The following is a 23,985-nucleotide window of genomic DNA, read 5'->3' on the forward strand; positions in this document are numbered from 1 at the left end:
AACTGTAGTAAGATTGTCAGTGCTTCTTGTATTTTGATACTTCCCTTATAAATCTTTCTATTTTTATCTCCTTATTCTGGGTTTGTTTAAACCACATGGTTCACATGTGGGCCTTGATTTTCAGCTTGGATAAGCTATTGATTATCGTTGTTAACTGGGACTTAAATTAGTCTGTTCCCATATTTTTAGGTCAGGCCTGTCTGCTTGCATCAAGCACATTAATTTTTCCATACGTATCTGCTAATACAGGTCTTCCAAAGAGACTATAGTGTGTTTATTTCTGGCCCCCGTGGGCCTGAAGATTCTGGCTTGAGCAAATTGGCATGACATTTGTAATTGGTCATACAGACCACAGTTTGGGTGCTGCACAATTGTATGATGTATTTTCCTCTCTGCCCACTAGGTGGTGATCTTGTAGTATAGCAGTCACGGGCGATAGGTAACAAGTCAGTAGTCCGTTCAGGTTTACCTGGGGAAATGCCACAGAAGTGTCACAACACAGGGCCTGGGAGGCTCAAGTCAGGGGAAAGGAGACATGGGAGGTGAGATCAGGAGAGAATACAGAAGAGTATAAAGCAATATAGAGATGTGATAGAGATGAGGAAGATGGGGGACCAAAGGGGTCTGGATTTGGGGAGGTAGCCGAGGATCACATGGATGTGTCATGTAGGAAGTAACTTGTCTCAAGTTTCAAACAGAATTCTGGCATAAATGGGTCTGAGACCATGGTGTAGGCCAGATCAGGACTAGGAGTCCACGAGCAGTGGCCTTGATTGATCAGATGCTTCAGAATAGCATTGCATGGGAAAACATCTGAAGAAGGTCAGATTTTTATGTTCCTACTAATACTGAAAGTGGAGGTTAATCTGAAAGCTGGATTCGGACTCTTAGTAGGAAAGTAATAACTGTTTTATATAGGATTATTATGACTTATATTTAGCTGGTTCTTCTTTTTGTTTCCCATATAATGCCGTTAGTGTTATATAAAATGTTGAAACAGTATCCCTAAATTGGTGGTGTGATTACATACTGTTCCTTTGACATACTGTTCTGGGGGGATGCAGAGAGGTGGAAAAGGAAGCTGAGTTCTTAGGAAGATGTCTTTGGAGGTGTTGAAGTTTTCTGTTCCAGGTACATGAGAAGTGCTGCCGTCTGCTGCTTTGAAGGAATGCTCCAGGAAGCACTCCTGGGAATGTTGATTTCTTTTAACTTTTGAGCTGACCAAAAAAAAAAAAAAAAAATTGTCTTCCCCAGTTTATCGAACTAGTATGATCGGTAAATTTAATCCAGTCAAGGCTGAAATGTGCCTTTAGTCCCAGTAAATGTAGTATCCAGATGAGTGCTTACCCCGATTGACTTGGTTCTTGGCTTCTTGGGATGCAGAGCTCTTTGACTCTGCCTCCAGCCCCGAGTATGTGAATCCTGTGCATAATTTATGTTCCTGTTGGATTTATCCACGCAGTTGGTTAAGCCAGTTATTCACCAGGGAGTATCTTGCCCATCAGTTACCTCTACTGGTATCTGTTCTTGACCCAAACTCTTGAGTAGATGAGCAGTGGACATCCAGAGTCGGAGCTCCCAAGCACAAGCTCAGGGCAGCCCCTCTTCTTGTGGAAGAGTCCTGCATTGTCTGATCTCAGTCTCACATGGATGACGGCAGATGTGAAGAGGAAGTGCAAGTGGTTATAAGAACTGCTGTGCCCTGGTTGGTTGCTGTAGTAAAGGAAGGTAAAGTCTCTTGTTCCAGGGGAGTGGTTTTCTCTACTCTTGGGCACAGATGGCTTACCAGAGTAACCCTTCTGAACCTCACCTGCTGCAGTGACCTTGTTTGTCCTTCTGCGGGCCTACAAAACAGCAGTTTGTGTAGAACATACTGACAGGCTCCGAGATCAGCAGGTGCTTCTAGCTGGCCGTATGTGAACTTCTACTCGGGGGACTCCCATTGCTGGTTTTGTGTTCAGAATTATGTCTGGCTCCACCCTTATCTCCTGGGGGAGTGGTCAGAGTGCCACTGTTTGCCGTGAAGCTTTTACTTGGGCTTAACTTCTCTCAAGTTTCTGGAACTACCTTCTCTGAGTTTTACTCGCTGTGTATGCTTTGAATATTTTAATATTAGCCTCAGGAGGAAAGGTGAATTAGTAGGGAAAGGTGACTCTCCCTTGAGTCTTGTGCATCCCAAAGCGGAGAATCGTTTTGGGTCATCCTTATCACTGCTTCTTCCACCCGGAAAGTCGTCTGGTGCCCCTGTAGGTAAAAATTGCATTTAGCTCTGAAATGACATATTAAAACCTAGATCTAGAGAGTATGAATGGATTGGAGCCAGCTCTGCACCACCCCATGCTGACCCCAGCAGATACCCATGCCTCAGCCTTCTCTCCCCTGGCTTTTGTCCATGTACATTTGGCTTTGGAAACCCCGAGTGTTTTGCTCCTCAGATCAGTGCAGGGCTGGTGACATCTGTGTCTCACTGGGTAGCCTGGTATGTGCACGCTGGATGCCTCTTCCAGATTTGGGGGCACAGGAGAAAGGAGAGTACTGGAGGCTTGCTGGGGAGTCCGAAGCTCAGTGAGAGTGCTTCGCTGTCTGTGCTGACCCAAACTGTGAGGCTCTTGTAGTTAATCCCAATTCTGGAAAAAGTCCCAATGACTAAAACTGCTTTTTGTTCATTATTGTGGGTAGCAAACCTCAAGTTGAGGGAGAAAGCCAGGTGCTCATTTTCAGGTGGTGGTTTGTTGCATCAGCCATGAGAACCGCAGAATTCTACTTGAAGAGCAATTTGGGGTGGGTTGGTGGTTTTCCCATATTTAAAGTGTACCTGAGTAGTGCACCTGGTTAGAATTTTGAAAGGACCACTAGTAGAAAAGGCCTTTATGCTGACCTTGGATTCAAAAAGGAGGCTGTTGAGCAAGGACAGACAGAAGAAGTGAAGTTTTCTCTTCTGATCTGAATGAAGCTGTGTATTGGGATAGATTTCCTCTCCTTGTCACTTGTTTGCAGTTTCCCCCCACACCTCCATGTTCTTGGTGTAATTTTTAGAGGCTGTGTGCAAAGAGCAAACAGGTCTCTTTTTTCTCTCTCCCCCTTCCCTGCAGTTTTGGGGAGTTTTGCCTGGCTCACCTGTTGCTGAAGAGGAACCCTGTCATGTTCTTCCAGCACTTCATTGAGTGTATCTTCCACTTCAATAACTACGAGAAGCATGAGAAGTATAACAAGTTCCCCCAGTCGGAGAGGTCAGTGGAGCTCTCGGGAAGAGCAGGGCGAGCAGTGGGAGATGGGCAGCTGCTTTGTACCAGTCCCGAGGCACAGACCCCGGCCCTGGCGCTCCTTGTGGCAGGCCTGCCTTCTCTGGACAGGGTGATGCGAGACCATTCGTCCAGTAGTGTCCCAAGGAAGTGCCTCTGAGAAGCATAGTCGTCTCAATCATGTACCTCCACCGTGGGTAGACAGTTTTTAGGATGCTGGAAACTGCTGCTGAAATGAACATCCTTGCACCCTTGCCCACATCATGTGGTAAAATTGTCCTGTTTTGTCCTAGAGAGAAGCAGCTGTTTTCACTGAAGGGAAAGACAAACAAGCAGAAACGAATGAAAATCTACAAATTTCTTCTGGAGCACTTCACAGATGAACAGCGATTCAATATCACTTCCAAAATCTGTCTTAACATTTTGGGTAGGCCTGGTGTGTTTGGGATAAAATGTATATTTAAAAATGAAATGCCCTGTGGCTGGCTAATGGCTCAGTAGATCTCTAGCAAATGAGCCCCTGATACTGTGGGAAGACCCTGGTTTTTTTCCTTCTTTGACATCAGCTGTGCCCACTTGAAGCCAAGATGAGCCCTCCTATCTCTGGGCTACCTTTCCCCACCCTGGGGCTGACTTTCTCAGAAGCTGACCTTTTGTGCTCTTTCTCAGCATCCTTTGCCGACGGCATCCTGCCCCTAGACATGGAAGCCAGTGAATTGCTCTCAGATACATTTGAGGTCCTCAGCTCTAAGGAAATCAAGCTTTTGGCCATGAGATCTAAAGCAGATAAAGACCTTCTGGAAGAAGATGACATGGCCTTGGCCAGTGCAGTCATGCAGGAAGCTCAGAAGAGGCTCATCTCACAAGTGAGTGTCCTTCTGTAAACGGGCCTGGTTACACCCCCGTGCTCCTCTGCCCCTCCCCTGAGTACTGGTGGTCTGCCTCAGATCCATATTTTATTCTTACCCGTGGCCTTAACACTCAGCCCAGTGATGATGATTCTCCCTCTGTGTGTAGCTCCACCTTCTCCTGTGGCCTGAACCCATCCCACTTGTCTGCTTGGATGTGCCACAGGCCTCTCAGACACCTCTGCCAAAACTGAGTTACTCCTCCCTTCTTCCTCTCCGTCTCTTCTCCTGAAGTCTCTATCGTGGAGAAGGAAACCATTATCTACCAAGTTGTCCCCAAGAGGACCCAGTACTACCCCAGTCTGAAGTCTGGCATGACAGGCCCCTGCTGCATTTGGCCAAAGTGGGAAAATTGGGATCAGACTCAGTCAGAGTGGTGCCTGACTGCCGTAGTCCTCACCAGGCCGGGGTCTTACACCAGCCTGGATCACTAGGCTGTATTTCCCACCTGAGTCCTGAAAGCTTCAGACCCTAAAGAAATAGACTTGGGTCACCATCCAGGATGTCACCAGATCCTGTCCATTTTATCTTGCGAATGCACCATTCTGTGCTCACCCATTCTGAGTAGCTCTGCGCTTGTTTAGCTGGTGTCATTTCTGGCGGTTTCCTCACTCCGCACCCTTTGTGTCTCTAGTTTCTTTCTTTTCCAGGCTGTGCACCACCTTGCTGCCACAGCAGTCTCTTACGGACAGATTTGATCATTTTATTCTCCCACTTAAAAGAGACTAGAGGCAGATAGGCTGCAGAGGGCAGCAGGGAACTTCCAGGGAGACTGGGGTGATTAAGCAGACTGTGGTTTGGGCTACTCTATACCGTTGTCAGACTCGTTAAACTAGTCACTTAACATGGGTACATTTTATGGCATATATGTTATGCCTCACTAATGCTACCTTTAGTCTGTAGTTTGGTAGCTTCTTATCATCTTCCAAATAAAATCCTTCTCCCAGGCACATGGAGCCCTGGGATGTCTGTCCTGCCCCTGCACCCCTCATCTCCACGCTCCCCTCCCTGACCTCTCCATTCCAGGTCACTGTGGGTTCCTTGAGTGCACTCCTACTGTTGTGTCTTTGCACACTGTCTGCCTGCCTGCAGGGCCTTTCCTACCCTGTCCTTTCCTGCTGCCAAATTCCTACATCTTTTCAAAAGATGGGCCTACCTCCGTAGGCATCCTTTTTCTGTAAGTTCCTCGCCTTCATGCCACTTATCACACCATGCCACACATCGTAGCACACAATCTGGTCTAGAAGTCGCTCGAAGGGAAGAATTTCTGGCTTCATTTTTACATCCCCAGAGGCTAGCTTTGTGTCTGGTTCAGAGAAGGCGTTTGATAGTATTGATTGAGTTGAATGCATTTAAGCCACTTTTTAAAACTACCTCTAAACTTAACATCTGTTCAAACTCATATTTATTAAAGTGTTTATTTCTCTACTGATTGACCTTTTATTTTAGGAACTCTGATAAGACTTTTTAGAAATGGTGATTTGCAAGCAAGGGACGCATACTAGTGACTTTAAACGAGAAGAAAAAATACTTTTCAGATTAAGGATAAATCTTACTACATATATGGGCTACTATAATGATTCTTTTTAATTCTAAGGGATTTATTAAAAAATATCTCTGGGTAATGATTATTTGTGATCAAGAATATGAAGGCTTGGTCAAATCAGGTACTATGTAACTACATAACGCTTTTCTAAATGTGTGTGGAGTTATACACACAAAAAGAAATACAACACCAACTCTCTGTGCTTAGCCATTCTCAACCATTTGTTACTTCCAGCAGGAATACAAAATGTCCCTTTTGGGTAGCCAGAAGTAGACTCATTTTCATTCCAAAGGGAGGATGCTGAGTGGAGGAATTGAGTGGATCCAAGATGGGTTTGTGTGGAGGTTTGGAGATTGTTAAATTATTCAGCATATTTCTAATTCCTGTTTCATGTTTAAAAAGTAAGAATAGCATCCATCCCCATCCTACTTCACGCAACCTTCTGAGTGTTATCAAGCTCCCAGGACCAAGGTGTCGGGTCCTAGGTAGTTCCGCTGTGCAGGAGGAGCCAGGTCAGGGGGAAGCCTCGGTCTCAGAACCTTGTCCATCTAAAGCACGCCTTTGTTTGTGTTATTACAGGTTCAGAAGAAGAATTTCATAGAAAATATTATTCCAATTATCATCTCCCTGAAGACTGTGGTAGAGAAAAATAAGATCCCAGCTTTGCGGGAACTCATGACCTATCTCAGGGTAAAGATGACCTTGTGCTTTGTGGTCAGTGTCTCTCGCCTCCAGCTCATTACTCAGGATCTGTCACAGTTTACGATGGAGCAGTTGGCTGGTGATCACAGGAACTCAAAATGCTATAAAAAAATTTTTAAGTTAGACCAGCCAGACAGGTCTTTGTCGGGGAGAAGAGAGCGTTTAACCGTAGGTTCCTCAGAAGTTGGTTCTTGGCTTTCCATGCCGTTGAGTTTATGCAGGGCTGACTCACTGTGCTGAGCATGTGTGTCCTTGATGCCAGTTTTGAGATTCAGTTTCGAAGCCTTTCTCAACTGGGGTAAAGTACAAAAGAATCATCTTAGTTCATTCTGGTGAGGGATAAAGTGAAATCGGGCATTATGTTCAATTTGGGGATGTTAACCTTTAACACTGCCTCCACATCAGAAAATAGCAGTGCGTCTTGGGGCGCACCGATGGGGCCTGGGCCGCCATCACTGGTGGGATCCGGGGCCATGAACAGTCCTGGCCAAAGCACCCAGGATATGTAGACTTGTCTTGCAGACATAAATGAGACTCCTGACCTTTCTTGCAAAATTTTTCAATCAGCAATAAAGAGAATGTTTTTTCCTTTCTGTTCACACTATGCTATTTTCTTTCTCAAGAAATGCTAAACACATTTTTTTCAGTAAGGGCTACAACCAGATTACATTGGATATAAATTCTTCAAATAGCTCTTTTAACTAAAGGAAGTTAAGGTAGGAAAGATAGGCTCATTGTGTGGAAAAAAATGAGAACTTCCAGTTATTCTTATGTTTTTATTGCCCAGAGTGTTTTAGAGCTCTGAGAGGAAAAAAATAATTTAGATCCTCAATAAACTAAAGGCTTACGAACGGTAAGTCCATCCCGTTTCTGAGCATCCGTCCGGAGGATGGCCAGCAGTTGCCCTGTTGGAGCAGCACAGCCCTCATTCCCTGGCAACCCTCCGTGACAGCGGCTGCGCCCGTCCTCCCCAGGCCCATGCAGCCCTCTCTTCGCAGTGGCTGGAGGGTTCATGGATTTCCTTCCCTTTGTTGGGACTCCCTTGTGGGTGGGTCTACGATAAATCTTCTCCCTCTAATGCTGTTAGGTAAGGTGCTGTCTGCCTCTTAGCAGAGAGGCCTGGTCCCTGGTGGTCCCCTGTAAGGCCTGGGGATGTTCTTACCCTCGAGTCATTAAAGCTCTTCTGTCGTAGCTTCAGAGGAAGACACAATAATGGGATTAGAGCCATAAGCGCGATCCTCTGACAAAGCTAGTATAGACGGAGGCGAAACTTAGACCGTACAGCTTCTCGTAGCTCACTTCCAGAGGCCCTGTCAGAGCCAGGACAGTGCCATGTACACCTGCCAGTCTAGCCTCTGACTTGAAGTCCTGAGGGACCTACCTCAGGGACCTACAAGGTCCTTTACCCTGGTGGTAACCCGGAACCGAGTCCCACCACCTGGGTGCCTCCCTGGCCCCATCCTCACCTTCAGGAACTGAAAGGGCCCGTCTGCACCCTGCTATAAGCTCTGCTTGAGGCTCAGATGGTGTGATTCCATGTCCCTTCTTCCTCATCAGGAACCTGGGAAACTGCCTGTTGAGTGGCGGGTAGACAGCAGCCTCCCAAGAGATCAGAGCTGCTAGTTCTCACATCATGTTCACCGGCTGGTGTGGTCCCTACAAGTGTGGTTGGCGTTTCCAGGAAAATAGCATTGTGTTACTTACGTTGGCTGATGTACTAGGAATAGTGTTGCTCTTGCAGAACAGGTCTTATTATTCCTGTTAGTATTTATCAGGTTATGTTACAGAGCTTATGTATTTATTCAAGAAAACACTAAATGACCTGTCTGGGCCTGTTTTAGGAGGTGATGCAGGATTACCGCGATGAAATCAAGGATTTCTTTGCGTTAGACAAGCAGCTAGCGTCGGAACTCGAGTACGACATCAAGAAGTACAACGAGCAGCTAGCCCAGGAGCAGGAGCTGGCGAGACAAGCAGATGTGAGTGGGGCAGCCTAGAAGGCCCAGGGCATGCCGTGCAGGTAGTGCGTGACCCTCCTCTGCAGCCTGCCCTCTGCTGCCCGCTTTCCCAATGCTTCTGGAAACCCACATACGGGCCAGGGTTGGTCAGAGCGAGACCTTTTGGGTTCTGCTTGGGGACCGCAGCGTGTTCCTTTGCCACGTGTGCCACTTGGATCGCTCGACCAGGGAGGCTTCCCTCCTTCCCTCCTGGCCAGGCCACGAGAACCTGTCTACAAAGTCGTCGTCATGATAGGTGGGGGGTGTGAATGCCCATAGAGCACGCTGGTCGTCGGGCTATTAACAATCTGAGATTGCAGTGATCATGGCTAACCAGACCGCGAGGCGTCTGTTTGTGGCCCTGCTCCCCATGTGCCTGTTTGGGATAGAATGTCACTAGGGGTGTATTTCTAGGTGAGCTGCTCCCCACTTCCAGACACAGGGTGCTCACTTCTGAGAAATCCACGCACGTCTGCCGCATTAAAAAATGAAGGCAAACTGACTTAATCCTTTTTCTCTTTAATGCCACAACGTCTGCCATAACTTTCTGAAGAGAAAGTTCTACTTGCCCAGGGATGACGTGCTTTTAAAATAAATTACTTATGGACTTGCTCAGGGCATGTAAAGGTTCTATTAACAGGAAAAAAAGTGTCAGTAGGTAATTGGTCTTTATTTCTCTCCCCTGACAGGTTGCTCCGAGTTTAGAAGTAAGGCCAGCTCTTGCTGGCCAGGAAGGCTCCCCTGCACCTGCTGTTGCGAGCCAGCCCTCCACTGAACCCAAGGCAATTGCCGGCCAAGCACCGCCTCTGTCTCCTGCCCCAGAGACAGGGCTGTTGAAGAGGTTCATCCCCAAAGGCAGGTACGGAGCTGCCCCTCACCAGTCTCCCACTGGGTGCTCTCACGGACGCCTCCTCCAGGCGCATCCGAGAGGCAGAGAGGGCGGTCACCCCAGCGTTTCTGCCCCCCTCCCCATGCATGTCTGGCACGTGTTCCTCCGCAGGCCCATGTCCCTGAGCACCATCGCCATCCTGAACTCTGTCAAGAAAGCTGTAGAGTCCAAAAGCAGGCATCACAGTCGGAGCACAGGAGTGTTGTCATTGTCATTAAGCCCTGAGAGACTGGACAAAGTGTGCCATCGTGGTAAGTCCCAAGTCCCAGTGGCCCCAGGGGGCTGATGGAAGTGCTGGGTTTGGTACCTCAGACATAGGTAGGAGACAGATTAAAGCACAGAACAAGCCTCCCTCTCACCCCTTTTAAAATGATTTGTTTTCTTATCTTTAAAACAAACAACTTTGGGGATTTGGGATTCTGGGTGGCAAAACAGTGCGTACTTATGATAAGAGATTCAGAAAAGAGCATGTGTTTGGCCTTACTTACACGATGGTGATTTTAGTGTGCATCTCTGGTTTGTGGTCGACTTCCCTACACATACTGACAAGAATAGTAAACGTAATCCCATGAACTTTTCTTTCCTAACTTTTCTCCCTGTGGCTTCATAGCATCCTATCTTGTGAAAGCACTGGGACCTGTGTACTATTACCCTATCCTCAGAAACATAGGTGTTTTTCAGTCTTTTGAAGTAATGTCACAATGAAGTAATCTTTGGGATTGAATCCCAGCACGCAGAGGCCATGAAAATTTTTAAAGCCTTTGATAATGTCAGGCTGCCCTTTGTAATTCACTGTACATTATATGCTGGTGGGAGCCCACAGTGCACCGGTGTCCGTTTTCCCACTTAGAAACATTAGTCTTATAATTTCCCATCTTCTTTGCCGAGCTTTATAGATCAAAACTGGTTCTGGTTTTAATTTCCTTTTCTTTGAATTCTAGTCAAAATGGACATCGTTTCTCGTGTTTATATTTTGGTATCTTTCTGAGTGATCTCATAAGGACACTTTATTTGGGATATTAACTTTATCACATGTCTTGCTAATTGTGTTGGGGGTTTTCTTGGACAGCTAAACTTCCCTGTTTTATCCTAGCAACTTCCTACAGCCTGGAGCAGGAGTCCAGTGGAGCTGTTGAGCACGTGACTAAACGAGCGATCAGCACTCCTGATAGTAAGTACTCCTGGGAGACGCCAGCTCCTGCCGAGTCTCTCCCGCAGTCATTTGTGGAGGTCCTGCTGTAGAAAGAGGTCCTCTACTAGGGGAAGGCGCTCCCAGTGGCCCACAGCATGGCGGTGCCTTGCCACACGGTGTCTCGTGCAGCCTAAGCACTAGCTGAATGTCAGGAGCTCTCCTGAGTGCTTTTACCTGCAGGAACTTGGGTAAGCACACAGCCACCCTTGAGGCTCCCTGTGTGACAGTGACGCTGAGCACAGCTTCCCTGGGCAGCGTCTTTCTTGCCATTCGAGAGCCAACGCGTGTGCACTCCTGCCTGCCTCGGGCAGCCCTGCTTTGCAGCTGTCACCTGTCAACACTGGCAGGCACCACGTGTGTCATAGAGGCCAGCTCCAGAGCTTCTCACACCCACTGGGTGGTTTTTCTAATCTTCTGTTACTTCCTATTATTTCAAAGTCAAGATGAGTTCGAGGTGTAGAGGATTTTTCCCCATTACCTTGTTTTATAGCTTCTTACTGTGCACAGTCTGGAGTACAGCCCTGCCCGGCCTGTCTCCCTGTGCCTCCCTCTCCTCTGCACGCCAGCCCCTGGTGGGGTTCTTGGGGCCATACCCCCTCCTGGCTGACGGGGGGCATTCACACGCCACGTCCTCACCTAGAACTTCCCCTTCCCTGGTGGCCACCGCTTCGCCTTCCCTGAAACCCTCCCTGACCCTTGAGGTGAGACGAGGTGCCTCCCTCCTGGCACTCCGACCTCCTCAGCTGTACTCGCCACACCTCCAGATATAGCAGACTGGCCTACGCATGTGCAGATTGTTTACAGTGCAGCACCGCACATCTCTCTTCCTTGTGATCATGTCAATAACGTTTCTGTTCTCTGGCTCACTTTATGGTCGGAACAGCGTGTGGTACATGTAACCTACAGAGCGGGCAGTGGCCGGCTTCCTCCTGGCCAGCTGCCGTTGGTAGCTGCTGGCTATTGGTAGTTAACTTTGAGGGGAGTTAGAAGTTACATGCGGATTTTTGACTGGTGGGGGCTGGCCCCTCCACCCCCCACGGTGTTCAGGGCCAGCTGTACTTCATCTTGCTTGCAGGTAGTGTATAAGCTGTTCTGCTCTTCACCGTAGCCCCCAGGCCTGCCACAGTGCCTGGCACGCGGGAGGAGCGAAACCGATGTTGGCCAGTTAAGTGTCAGGACAAGTGGTGGGCTGGGGCCTGAGGGCCGGTCCCCTGACGGCACAGCCTTAGTGCCCATAGTGCTGCCCTTGCACGGCTGCAGGCTGAGAGCACATGAAATATTCTTTTTGGCAAAGGTGCAACCCAGGAGCAAGCTGTTGGTCTAGTTGTATGTTCAGTCAGAACAAATTTATTGAGCACCTAGTGTGTTCTGGTTACTTGCTGGGTAGTTCTGTGACCTGCGATGCTGTGATCTGTTAGTGTTTACCGAGCTATAGGGAATTTCCTTAAGTCCTTCTTTTAAGGGAGATTAACGGATGAACAGAACTCCTACCCCACCTCTGTAGGTGACGCTGAATCGTGACTGCTTTTGTTATGAAAAGCGGTAATTTGGAGTTCCTGTGTACCGAACAGGTGTAATGTTATGTGAAAAACTCAGCCTCTTGGAAACAAATTTTCTGTATGTTCTTTGTTCCTGGTTCAGAGGAACCAAGTGCTTCTATTTTGGCGTTAGGAGCCATATGCTGCAGAAATGGGGAGAACGCATCTCATTTTAGCTTTGCTCATCCCCAGGAGACCCTGATTCCAGACTTTGGTTGGTTTCCTAGCAGCCCGGGTTCCTCTGCACTGAAGCCTGCTGTGCTGCATAACACTGCTTGGATTTGTGTGCGGTAGCTCTTTGTACTGAAGACACAACCCTCGGGTGTCCCCGGGTCGACAGAGTGCTTTTTCTTTCTCTAGGCTTTTGAATGTAAAGTCTGTGGCCATTTTTCCTTAGTGTGAACCAGGAAGGAACGCCTGAAGAAGGGCCTCCCGGTAGCTCGGCTTCCTGGGAGAACGATCAGATCGTGTAGAAACACTCAGTTCTGCTGTGTCTGGTTTGTGCACACACATGTGGACGGCTGTTGGGGAGTGACTATCAGGAAGTGGTCTGAGCTCCACAGAGGCGGGAGGAAGACTGCCAGCCAGGCCCACGGCTCTGGCACACCAGTGGTAGTCAGCTATGAACACAGTGGCTTGGCTGATGGGAGTGAGTGATGCCCAGGGCTACGTCGTCCCTGCGAACCCGTGCAGCGTTCAGCTGCTCCCTTAGTGCTGTCACTTGGGCACCAGAAACACTCCTGCCCTCGGTTCTAAGCGTTCACAGAGCACGCGGGACCTGAGAGTCGCTACATAGCTGCCTCTGCAAGGCTGGAGACTGATTACCTGGATGTGCCCAGGCTTCCAAACTGGAAAGAAAATGTGCACGTTCGTAAGGGGAGCTAGGACTGCAGCCCAGGGAGGCCCCCAGGAGCGGAGTGAGCACACTGCGGTTTGAGGGGCAGCACGGAGCAGGTACGGGTCTCCCTCAGCACAGCGCAGGTAGTTCACAGGCACACCGGTGGACATCAGAACAGACTAGAGAGAGTGCGTAGGTACTGCTACGAAGGTGCTGCTATGAAGGGTGGGGTGGAAGCGTACATCCCGGGCCCTCTGACGGGGCAGCAGGCAGCCAGCTGCTGAGCCCGTGCTCTGCACTGACATGGTGGTAGCTCCTGCAGAAAGGATGGGACACAGGGAGTCAGTCCTGGGAGACGTGTCACTGCCCAGGTCTAAGGACAGGCATGGCCGTCGGTGAGGGAGGCGCCTGCACGGGCAGGAGCCAGGAGGAGCAGCGACAGTCGGACCTGTGGTGGTGGCCTGCAGCGTGTGCTCAAGCAGGTGACTAGGGCCGCCTGGGGGCTGGGGGCGCTGGGGACCCTGAGCCGCCAGGACTCTGTGCCGAGCAGAGTGCCGAGCGCTGCGTTAAGGACCAAACAGAATGTCAGTCCCTACGAGTCCCCTGAGGCGGGCACACGTGAACCCATCTTGGAGATGAGGTTTCTGGAGTCGTTCCGCCACTCGGAAGCCCCCGAGCCAGAGTTCAAGTCTGATTCCCATCTTTGCCTCCACTCTGCTCCCCGTCTCTGCCTCCACTCTGCTCCGGGCCTCCTGGGGGCGAACCGGAAGAAGGGGAGGCCCTGGGGTGGGGGTGGGGCGACCACGGAGCTAAGGCAGGGCGAGAGGGGGACGGGCAACGGGAGGAGGAGCCAGGACGAAGGTGAACATCTGCAGTTCGGAGGTGTGAAGTGGCCTCTCGTGCCTCACGGTCTGGGCTGGGCATCCCAGCGACAGGACAGATGTTCAGAAGGAACTTGCGGGGATCCCTGGGTGGCGCAGCGGTTTGGCGCCTGCCTTTGGCCCAGGGCGTGGTCCTGGAGACCCAGGATCGAATCCCACGTCGGGCTCCAGGTGCATGGAGCCTGCTTCTCCCTCTGCCTATGTCTCTGCCTCTCTCTCTCTCTCTCTGTGTGACTATCATAAATAAATAAAAATTAAAAAAAAAATTTTTTTCAGAAGGAACTTGCGGAGGAGCGCAAGTGAGGACTCCAGACAGGTGGGAGCTGGGCGGAATAGGGGGTCACTAGCCTGCTGGAGGTACTGAGAGCCAGGAGAGACGCGGAGACACGGGGCCACAGCCGGCGAGGGTCCTGGGAGAAGGGAGCCAGGCAGCCACGCGGGGGATTGAGGTCCAGGAGGGCAGGGTCCAACCTCAAGCCCTGTACAAAGGTCAAGTTGAGGTCTGAGAGGGCCTCTGGTCGGCATCTGCCGATGCGTGGGGATCAGGGCAAGTGACTGAGTAAACCGGACCCTCCATGACTGGCCTTGCCCAGGGGACTGCTTACAGGCCTGTCCCCTGCTGGCTTTTCCTTTTCCTTGACAGTGTTTTCCCTGTATTTGCCCAGGGACCATCAATGACGTGACATTCGGAGCAGGAGTCAGCTACATAGGCACACCGCAGACGCCCTCAGTCAAAGGCAAGTTCCCTTCCTGTCAGATGCTAATTAGCCATCTTTTGAGTTCTGGGAAATCTGAATTTGTGTCTGACTCCCTTTCAGAGAAAATTGAGGCCCAGTGTCAAGGAAATGACATTTTATGTTTATCGCTTCCTGATAAACCGTAAGTTTACCAAAAGTTCCTTTTGAGGTAAATGTTTTTGTCAGGGTTTTATCTTTAGTTCCAGAAGGATTGTGTCCTTCCTTTCCTTTCCCCAGGCCTCCCCAGCCTCAGCAGTGGAACGTGAAGTCCCCCAGAAATAAAGATAACCCAGCACCCAGCAGGAGGTCACTCCGCAAGATCCCCCTGAAAACCGCCAACTGAGACTGCGTTCCAGGGCATCCGGGAGGAAAGAGTTCCGAGGATGCATATGGTCTCCCTCACCCCCAGGGAGAGGGAAGCATTGACCGCGAGGTAACAGGTTCTTCTTACGACCCCAGCACTCTAAGCGTGCACCTGTGTGGCTGGCCAAGCTTCTACATTTCTGTTCATGCAACGTGTGGGAAAAAGAAAAAAAAATGTAAAATAATAGAGAAATGCCTTAGCTATTTAATATCCTAACTTTACTGCATTTGAAGGTAGTCGGGTTCATCCTGACAAACCATAGTCGGGTCTTTAAGGAACGTAGCAGATCGGCTTGCTTTCGTATACATCAGGCCTCTGCTCTCTCGTCAGAATTCTCCCCAGTATTTAGCTTCCTGTACCTGATGATGGGGTTTTGATTGTAATTATTTTTTTATTCTTATTTATAAATCGGAAGTTTTTAAAGTGTACAGCTTTCTAAAATGGAATAATAAAGGTTAAGCATAAATACACCCTTCTGGTACTCAAAAGACTATTTCTATTTTTAGAACAGGGCTTTTACTGGTAGTCAGTTTAATTTATATTAAGTGTTTAAGAATGATAAAACGCTCCCAGCCTCAAGAACTGTTAGAAATATATGTCTGTTGCTTTAAAAAAAAAAATTTTTTTTTAAACCCAACTTTCCTTTTAGGGGGAAAAACAAAATAACTGTTGTTAAGGTTCAGCTCATCTGTCCCTCCGCCTCTGGCCCCGGACAGGAGCCGTCTGCCCCCAGCAGCAGCACACGTCCTCCTCAGGGAAATGCGGGCCTGCTCCTACCAGCCCACCTTCAGGGGCCATGCGCTGGTGCTGGACAGCCTGCTCCCACCACAGGGGATGGCTTTGGCAACCTGAACACACGTGCATGCATGTTCTGTCCAAGGGTGGCCAGGAAAAGTCCAGTCAGTTCCCTGTTGAGTCCCAGTACTACAGAGCGAAGTACAGGGTCACTGCGTGGATGTCTAGCGGAAGTACGGTGGTTGGATCTGAGGGTGGACTGGCACTGCTCTATCCCGCAGTTCTCCGTATGTGAACGGTGACGCGCGTGGACCTGCTGTTGGCAGAGCGTCACGGAGCTGCTCTTGAGCATAGACCCATATCTCCAGACAAGTGGGAGGTAACTGACGGCAGTCTCTCTCCACACCTGGGCTGGTGCCATTTTAGGCGCACTTGCCTAACAAAATGCTAGGAAAAAGGCAGACCCAACATGGAGCACATAAGGAAGAGAAGTAATGAGGCAAAGTTGATTTTTTTTTAAAAGCTTTTATAAATGAGGTTTAACAAATACCAACTTATAGGTGTGTTAGTACAAGTCTGCAACGTCTATGTACAGCCACAGCCACACCAGAGGCCACAAGAGCCTTGTGGAGGCTTCTTCAGTCACATTCACATCTTAGAAACACACAAATGTTCCTTTTCTGTCTACTTTTAGGCAACTACTTCCCAAACTCCGTACCCCCTTCTCTCCGTAGACCCTGTTCCCACGGCACTAGGATAGGAGGAATTAGGTCGTAAGGGAGGCGATAAGGCTGTCCTACCGGGATGGCAGCCAGGGTTGCTCCCCAACAACTAGAGAACAGGGACACTATCCCTTCCTACCAAGAGGGGTGAACACAGAGGGACAGTCTCAAGTGTAAGCAGTCGAGACACCACTGCAAAAGGACAGGAGTTCCATTAAGCAGTTATGAAGAGTTGCTCACTGCTGCCAAACACCGCATGGCAGAGTATTCACAGAACTTAAAGAAGAAAAGTCAACATAAGTCTCAAGTATTCAATTAAAAACAAAACAAAAACCTTGAAGTATAAAAAATAAAGACACTGGAAGTTGAATCCTAAGAGGACAACATCCTTCTACATAAAACCAATCCTTGAAGCACACAGTGGAGCCTGAGGCACGGAGAAGCTGCTGCTTCAGACCGCTGCACGTCATCAACGTATCTGAGGCGAAGAACATCTGCTCTTGAAGAGCAAAGGCTTCTGAGGGAGGCTGCTGAGTCCCCCCAGTGAGCAGCAGTGTCTTGGGGAGGTAAGGACTTTAAAAATCAGAACATGGCCTTTGATTGAGGCATTTCGCTTTCTTCGCCATCGGACGCTCTGCCCTGGCTGCACTGCCTGACACTTCCGGGGCCTGGCCTCGCCACCAGCACGGCACTGTTTATCGTGAGGTGAGAAGCAACCTGTGGTGCCTCCTGTGCTTGCTTCGTGGCAAAGAGAACCGGGGAATTCATTCTCTTAAAAAACACGGTTGTGGTTTTCAGCACTGCCTTTGGCCCCGGACAGTCTTCTGAGCTACACGAGTAAGAGGAAAACAGCTGTGGCTGCTTCGTCTAATGAGCCATCCACAACCACAGCTCTGTCCCGAGGACGCCAGGAGGACACAGGGAGGACACCGCCCTTGCTGGAGCACCCGCCTTAGCCAACACCGTAAAGCTGACGCGCGCACGGCCTCTCTCAGGCCAGTAAGGGTGCAGCGCACGGGCCGACCGGCCTTCAGAGTTAGCAGCCAGCACCGGCGGTGTGGGGTGCGGGGCTCGCAGGGGGGCCTGGTGACGGGGCTCCTCAATGCGAGCACTTCTGGGCGCCCTCGGGGCACGGGCAGTTTGAGTGTTCTAAGAAGAGGCCGGTCAAAGCCAACCTGAAGCTCCTCCTGTTTCTTTCACAGAAATCCAAACAGATCTTGACATTATTCAACTGGAATTGTTTTAAAGGTTTTCTAAGTAACACTGGTCTGGTGTATAGACTAAGTTCTCCTGTGAAAAATGCTGAAGCTTATGTGGGAAAAAGGAATGTTCCAGTAAGCCTCAAGAGGATTTGGGGGGTTAACATACTTTTTAATTACTGGTGTTTTCCAATTTAACACTAGTAGCTTGGAAATTACTACCTTACGTTGAAATTTTTTAAAAAAATAGGTTATTAAACACTGTATGGCAACATATTTACAGTTTAAATAGAAATTTCCTTTTCAATAACCAAAATACATCTTTAGCAAAAATTTAGAATGTAAAATTTTATAAAATTAACACCCATAGAAAAGCAGAACGTTATTTCAGTACCATTTCAGATTTCACAGAAGATGGTTTTCTGTAAATACTGAAACATTGCCTCACCCCACCCAGGACAAACAGGGTTCCTACAGGTGAGAAGATCCCTTCTTCCAACAAGCAATCTACCTTCCCAGTTGGGCTGCTTTTATAACATCCTGATGCAGAGAGATTTTCCAAGATGGACGCTAGAATACTGATCAACAAAACCTTCAAGGATCAGTGCAGTGCTGTGCATGGGCCGCTGTAAAACAAGATCATCGCATCAAATGCCTCTGTTCTGGATTCACTGGGTCAAACTGCCGTCGGGGGGTGGTGCTCCCAGCCCTGCCGTGCCGGCGCCCCGTGGTTGTCGTCCCACATACGGACTCCCCCTGGCTGATGGAGGTGAGTGGCAAACTGGCTTCACAGGCCCACGGTGCGCAGCCCAGCCTGTGAGCGAGAGCTTCCCAATCACCCCAACACGCAGGTAAGAGCCAGGCCAGAAACAGACGGGGAGTCAGCCTCAGGGAAATGCAGTTTTTTCCTTGTGATGACCGTGCCCATCTCGAGGAAAATTCTTTTATTCATGTGACTTGTTAAAAAAGTAAGAAAGGAGTAGCGGTCAACTTTGGCCAAAACAAAAAGCTTTTGCGCAAGTGTCTAGCTCTGTCCAGGTGCACTTGGCTCCCGGGCCACTCTTGCCAGGAGGTTCTGGTAGAGGTATTTGCATGTGCTCCCCCAGCCACACCGTCACAGTCAGATGACAAATGATGACTTGTGTCTGAAGTCGCCCTGCAATGGCAGCACAGGTTAGACACGGCCACCCGCGCTCTGGCAGCCCAGGGCCCCGAGGGGGAGGGGAGAGGGAGTGTGGACGTCGGGCCTGAGCCGTTTCCCTAAAAAAAAAACTTAAAGCAAAATAGATCAAATGAAACCATTCTTCAAGAGGGACACCTACGAGAACCTGTGCACTGAACGCCAGGAGTGTGGACAAACTGTCCAAGGACAGCCGTCACCTGCTCTGCTGGAAAGACCTTGATCTCTAGGTTTCCTAAATGACATCTGCTCTGTTGCCTCACTCCTCTCCTTACCTCCTCATCTGTCCTGATATAGTTCACGCCATCTGGCTTCCCTGGACTCTTGTAACTGAAAAAGAAGGAGAAAGGGCTTCAGTGACTATGACTTCGCGGGACGCCCGTGTACACTGGGCTTCATCACCCAGCACAGAGGACAGGCTCACCTTTCGCCATTCTGTTTATTATTGACGAAGTAACCCCGTCTGTATGCGCAGCAGATACCCACTGTTATCAGGGCTAGGACGGCAAGGACCACCAGGATCCCGCCAACAATGCCGCCAATGTTCAGGTCATCTGGGGGAAGAGGGGTTGAGAGAGGAGAGGAACATGCCATCTGGTCTTACCACAGCCACCGATCCCACCAGGCCTCCCTCCTTCCTGCTCTTCCCTCCTCCCCGCTCCGCCCTCATGCCCCACTCCCCCGGGGGGCTGGAGTGACACCACTTCAGTCTTTCCAGCCCAGAACATACAGGACCCCGGATCCCTGCCCTCACTTGTAAAAAGTACTGGGACCACCACAGTGCAAATGCTGTTACACTTTTAATCCTGTATTAAAAGGGGCTTAGCCACGTATAGAAAGCTTATGGTCCTCTGGCTAATCCCTGAAAATATTATTAATGGAGGAAATGGTTCCATTTTATGAAGACCATTAGGAGCCAGGAATCCCCAAGAAAAAAATTCCTAATTTCCAGGGATTCCCTCTGCTGTGCGTTATCTGGGGGAAAAGAACTAGTTTCGCACAGGACTGAAAAGTAAAAATCTGAGGTGGGAACGTGACCTTTCACTACCAGCTGCCTGGCCTCCTATCTACACGCCCCGTGGAGGAAACCCCTTGACGCCCTCCTCCCATTTCCACATACTTGGCAAAGGTACTCAGTCCCCATCAGTGTGGGGCACTGGGGCTGTTGCCTTCACGAGAGGATAATACGGTGGAAAACAGGCAGCAATATATCCACCTAAGCAACAAACTTCTCTTACTATGGTGGTTTCAAATGTGAGTGTGCAATTAAACACTGAAACTCTGACTTTACACTGTCCGGCCCCAAGCACTCTCACTAGAGATTTGGTGGGTATGCAGCAAAGCCCAAGAGTCTTCCTCCTGCCCTGGAGCGGTTTCCTGCATCTGACAGATGACAAGAATCCCCTGGAAACAGTTTAACACGCAAACGTTCCCAGACCGCCCTGGGGACGGAGTCCAGCGCCTGGGGTGGGGCCTTGGAATCCAACACTTCTCACAATCTGGCAAGCTTGGAAAACACTGCTCTGGGGTCAGTTATGCGCAGGAAGGAGGAAGGGGCGCCCCAGGTGGTGATGATGGTGACATGCCCCATCCGCCCCATCCTGCCTTCAAACCTCCCCTGTAGAACCAGGACCCCAGAGATGGTGTCCTCACAGAACAGGGTAACTGGCTGTCAGCTGATCACAAAATGATGGTCAACTAAATAAATTTCTGGAGACCTTACATAGGTTATGTCTTGATAAGTCTATCAATTATCAAAAAATTGGAATTTATTTAAGCAGGTGCCACATGCTGCGTGAGCCCAACATGGGGCTCACACTCCCCTGAGATCAAGGCCTGAGTCAAACTGTTAACTGACTGAGTCACTCAGGCACCCCAAAATGGAGTTTATTAAATTCAGTTAAAAGTGATATGAGTAACTATGTTCCCAACATCAGAAGACTCCAGAAAGTCTATTTTGAGGAGATAAACATATTGCAAGTACCCACTTATTAGTCATTTAGCTGTTACTCAGACTTTTCTCATCTGTCCTTTCAATGTACCCGAGTGGGTTTCGGGGACTCCAGTCATCTCCAGAAGAAAGCTGACCACTTGTCTAAACTGATGGTCTAATATTAAATTAAAAACGTTCTATCCACTTGACAGTCTGCAGATGAAATATTTTCACGAAGTAACTCACAGACTTCCATCTGCTGCTCCTCACATCTGGCCGAGCCTGCGTCATTGGAAGCAATGCAGTAATACTGCCCAGAGTCCTCCTTGTGAACAGCACTGAAAACCTGTTTCGGAAACTACAGTCATGAGTCCGAGCAACGGGGTGGACCCCCTGGGCTGAAGGGAAGAGCCCGACCAACGGGCTAAGTCCAGAACGGAGCAAGAGGTCTGCTCAGTTGTCTGGGTTCCCATTCGGCTTCCTAGTCACCGTCCCGGCTCTCCCCCGATTCCTTTCCCAAGAGTCTCGCCCAGGAGCTCCTGAAGAGTGAGATCTGCTCAGGGTTTGGAGATCTCGAGGCCTGGCAACATCCAGGATGCAGGCTGAGCTTTGCCTTGCTTCAGGGAAAGGGGCTCTGATAGAGGATTATCCCTCAGCAACGCCTGGGCGATACCAGTACAGAGGATGCCATCCAAACCGGCTTGCCACGAGTGCGGTTAGATACACCACGGATCGGGTGGCCTGGCTGCAGGAGGGCAGCCTGTCCTCCACACACGACCCATCTTACTTCACCTCTCCCCTCACCGGCTTCCCTCCACTGGGTTACTTTGAAGACCATTCTAGACATGTTTTCCCCATAAATTCTCCAGCATGCATCTCTAACACATAAGGACTTCTTCAGATGGAACCCAACTGCCCGGTCTCTTGATTTCTCCAGGTGGTTATTCACATCAGGACCCTGACGTCACCAACCCATTACATTGATTTCATACACCTCCACAATCCCCTTTATTCTACAGGTTTCCTTTCCTCTATTTATTCCCTGAGCACTTATTTGCTTATAAAAAGGAGGGGAGGTTCATTTTTCCCAGACTCTCCAACAGTATGGGGTTTTGGCTCCTGTCTTACAAAGTTCATTGTGTCTCTTAATCAGTGCTCTTTCCACACGAGGTACCCCTTCCCCAACAAAGATGTTTCTAGCCTCACCTCTGAGAAGAGATCTTACCAGAGTGCCTGTTTCAGAGTTTAAGAGAAAAGAGGAGTTTCGAAATCTGGGATTGGCTCTGGAATCTGTGGGCAGCGGCACATCATTGCGGTACCAGCTGTAGTGGGGCCGGGGGTAGCCCTCACTCTCCTGGCAGTGCAGCGTGGCCATCTTGCCCACAGGGACAGCCTTCGGGACTCTGCACACAGGAGATACTGGCTTCACTGTGGGAGGAATACGGGTTGGAGTTTCAAGTCAGCGACGTGGAAGGATTCTTCTCAAAGCCCACAATTAATCTGTTCCAAAACTAGGAGAGCCAGCCAGGCGATGCCCCACTGCCATCCCCATGTCACACCCACAGGCTCAGATCTGCCTCCGCATCTGCCCCCAGCTCACCCCCCGCAGATAACCCCACAGCACGTTTCTGACGCCTCCACCCCCCTAAGGAGTGCCTTCTACAACTGGTGAGGGGAGTGGCTGGAGCTCCCCTTCCCTCTCACCTTGCACCCCAGCTCAGGCAGTTTCAGCGCCCGCAACCGCCCACTGCCTAAGTCCCGTGATGCCCGAGGGATGTAGCTCTAGAGGGAACGAGTAAGAGCTGATCTTTTATTTTAATTCTTATTTTTCCCCTTCCAATCTTTTTTATGGACAGACTCATGAGGCCTGAGAGGGGGAGTGTGTTAACTTCATGTGAGTTCCTACCTTGTACAGTTAACTCAATGACAATCTCATCAATTTCTTTGCGGTCGTTTCGAGCAACCACCTCACAGCGATAAAGGGCTGAATCTGTCCGGGTCACGTTCCAGATCCTGAGGGAGGTCTTCCCCAATAGTTCTGCACGACCTGCCAAATCTCCTACAGAAAAGAGGATACAGACACAAAAACAGTGTTTAAAAACATCTTTGCCATCTGAAGAAGGCGGCTTCCGGGGCTAGCGCTGCTTCTTAACGCCTCAATGAGTAGACGGCACACCAGTTTCTGGGTCCGCTCCTATCCAAAAGAGGGGAGCTGAGGGCGCTGTGCCTGGCGTGTAAGAGGACTCATTACATGGGTCTCTTGTTAAAGCAGGGACCTCATTTTCTTCTCAGCATTCCCAGCCAGGATTTCCCATTAAAAGAGAAAAAAAATCAAGCTACATTAAAAAAACAACCAATATTCATAAATGGTGCTGGGATAACTGGATCTCCACATGCAAATGAGGCTGGACTCCTACTTCACACCACATACAACAAAGACCTTCCTACAAGAGCTAACATCTGGGGACGCCTGGGTGGCTCAGTCAGTTAAGCATCTGCCTTCCACTCAGGTCGTAATCCAGGGGCCCTGGGATCGAGTCCCGTGTCAGGGTCCCTGCTCAGCATGGAGTTTGCTTCTCCCTGTCACTCTGGCCCTCCCCTCTGCTTTTGCTTTCTCTTACATGCTCTCTCTCAAATAAATAAATGGAATCTTTAAAAAAAGTTAACAGTATGACTCTTTAGTTAAAAACATAGACATAAATCATCATGACCTTGGATGAGGCAATGATTTCTTAGAAATGGCACCAAAATCACAAACTTTTAAAAAAAGGCGTGTTGGCCTTCACTGGACTTTCATAAAAAATTTTAAAAGTCTCATGCTTCAAAGGACATGCAAGTTTGAAAAGACAATCCACTAAATGGGAGAAAGTATCTGCAGATCATGGACCCGACAAAGGACTAGTATCCAGAATATATAAAGAATTTGCAACTCAACAATAAATAGACAAATAACCTATTTAAAAATGACAAAGATTGAGTAGACATTTCTCCAAAGAAAATAAAACAATGCCTGGGTGACTCAGGGTTTGAGCATCTGCCTTTGGCTCAGGTTGTGACCCCGGGGTCCCGGGATCAAGTTCCACATCAGGCTCTCTGCATGGAGCCTGCTTCTCCCTCTGCCTGTCTCTCTCTCTCTCTCTCTCTCTCTCTCTCTCTGTCTCTCATGAATAAATAAAATCTTAAAAAAAAAGTGAATGAAATACCTACAATGAAATATTCTTCATCCATATAAAAAGGAATGAAGTACTGACACATGCTGTACAGTGGATGAACCTTGAAAATAACATGCTGAGTTAAAGAAGTCAGTCACAAAGGACCACCTGTTGCATGATTCCATCTATGAGGTGTCCAGAATAGGCAAATCCAGAGAGACCAAGTAGAT

At 49.2% G+C, this 23,985-nt stretch overlaps 2 protein-coding genes across 3 annotated transcripts in view; one reads left to right on the plus strand and one right to left on the minus strand.

Moving 5' to 3' along the window:
- The window catches only part of NCAPD3 (non-SMC condensin II complex subunit D3), a 60,536-nt gene extending 45,232 nt beyond the window's left edge, over positions 1 to 15,304 (plus strand). For both annotated transcript variants that reach the window (XM_025998893.2, XM_072729291.1), the window contains exons 25-35: positions 3,093 to 3,230; positions 3,536 to 3,669; positions 3,912 to 4,108; positions 6,276 to 6,386; positions 8,240 to 8,377; positions 9,085 to 9,254; positions 9,396 to 9,535; positions 10,378 to 10,455; positions 14,399 to 14,470; positions 14,552 to 14,612; positions 14,708 to 15,304. In XM_025998893.2, coding sequence (XP_025854678.1) covers positions 3,093 to 3,230; positions 3,536 to 3,669; positions 3,912 to 4,108; positions 6,276 to 6,386; positions 8,240 to 8,377; positions 9,085 to 9,254; positions 9,396 to 9,535; positions 10,378 to 10,455; positions 14,399 to 14,470; positions 14,552 to 14,612; positions 14,708 to 14,813 — 1,345 coding nt within the window. In that variant the 3' untranslated portion in view covers positions 14,814 to 15,304. The remainder of the gene's footprint in view (positions 1 to 3,092; positions 3,231 to 3,535; positions 3,670 to 3,911; positions 4,109 to 6,275; positions 6,387 to 8,239; positions 8,378 to 9,084; positions 9,255 to 9,395; positions 9,536 to 10,377; positions 10,456 to 14,398; positions 14,471 to 14,551; positions 14,613 to 14,707) is intronic.
- Positions 15,305 to 16,626: 1,322 nt separating this feature from the next.
- Positions 16,627 to 23,985, minus strand: part of JAM3 (junctional adhesion molecule 3) — an 81,563-nt gene continuing 74,204 nt past the window's right edge. The window contains exons 4-9 of the mRNA XM_072729294.1: positions 22,510 to 22,662; positions 21,829 to 22,031; positions 20,850 to 20,949; positions 19,095 to 19,224; positions 18,946 to 19,000; positions 16,627 to 18,646 (exon numbers count right to left, since the gene is read on the minus strand). Coding sequence (XP_072585395.1) covers positions 18,611 to 18,646; positions 18,946 to 19,000; positions 19,095 to 19,224; positions 20,850 to 20,949; positions 21,829 to 22,031; positions 22,510 to 22,662 — 677 coding nt within the window. The 3' untranslated portion in view covers positions 16,627 to 18,610. The remainder of the gene's footprint in view (positions 18,647 to 18,945; positions 19,001 to 19,094; positions 19,225 to 20,849; positions 20,950 to 21,828; positions 22,032 to 22,509; positions 22,663 to 23,985) is intronic.

Source organism: Vulpes vulpes, chromosome 12 (assembly GCF_048418805.1).
Source record: "Vulpes vulpes isolate BD-2025 chromosome 12, VulVul3, whole genome shotgun sequence".
NCBI classification, from domain to species: domain Eukaryota; kingdom Metazoa; phylum Chordata; class Mammalia; order Carnivora; family Canidae; genus Vulpes; species Vulpes vulpes.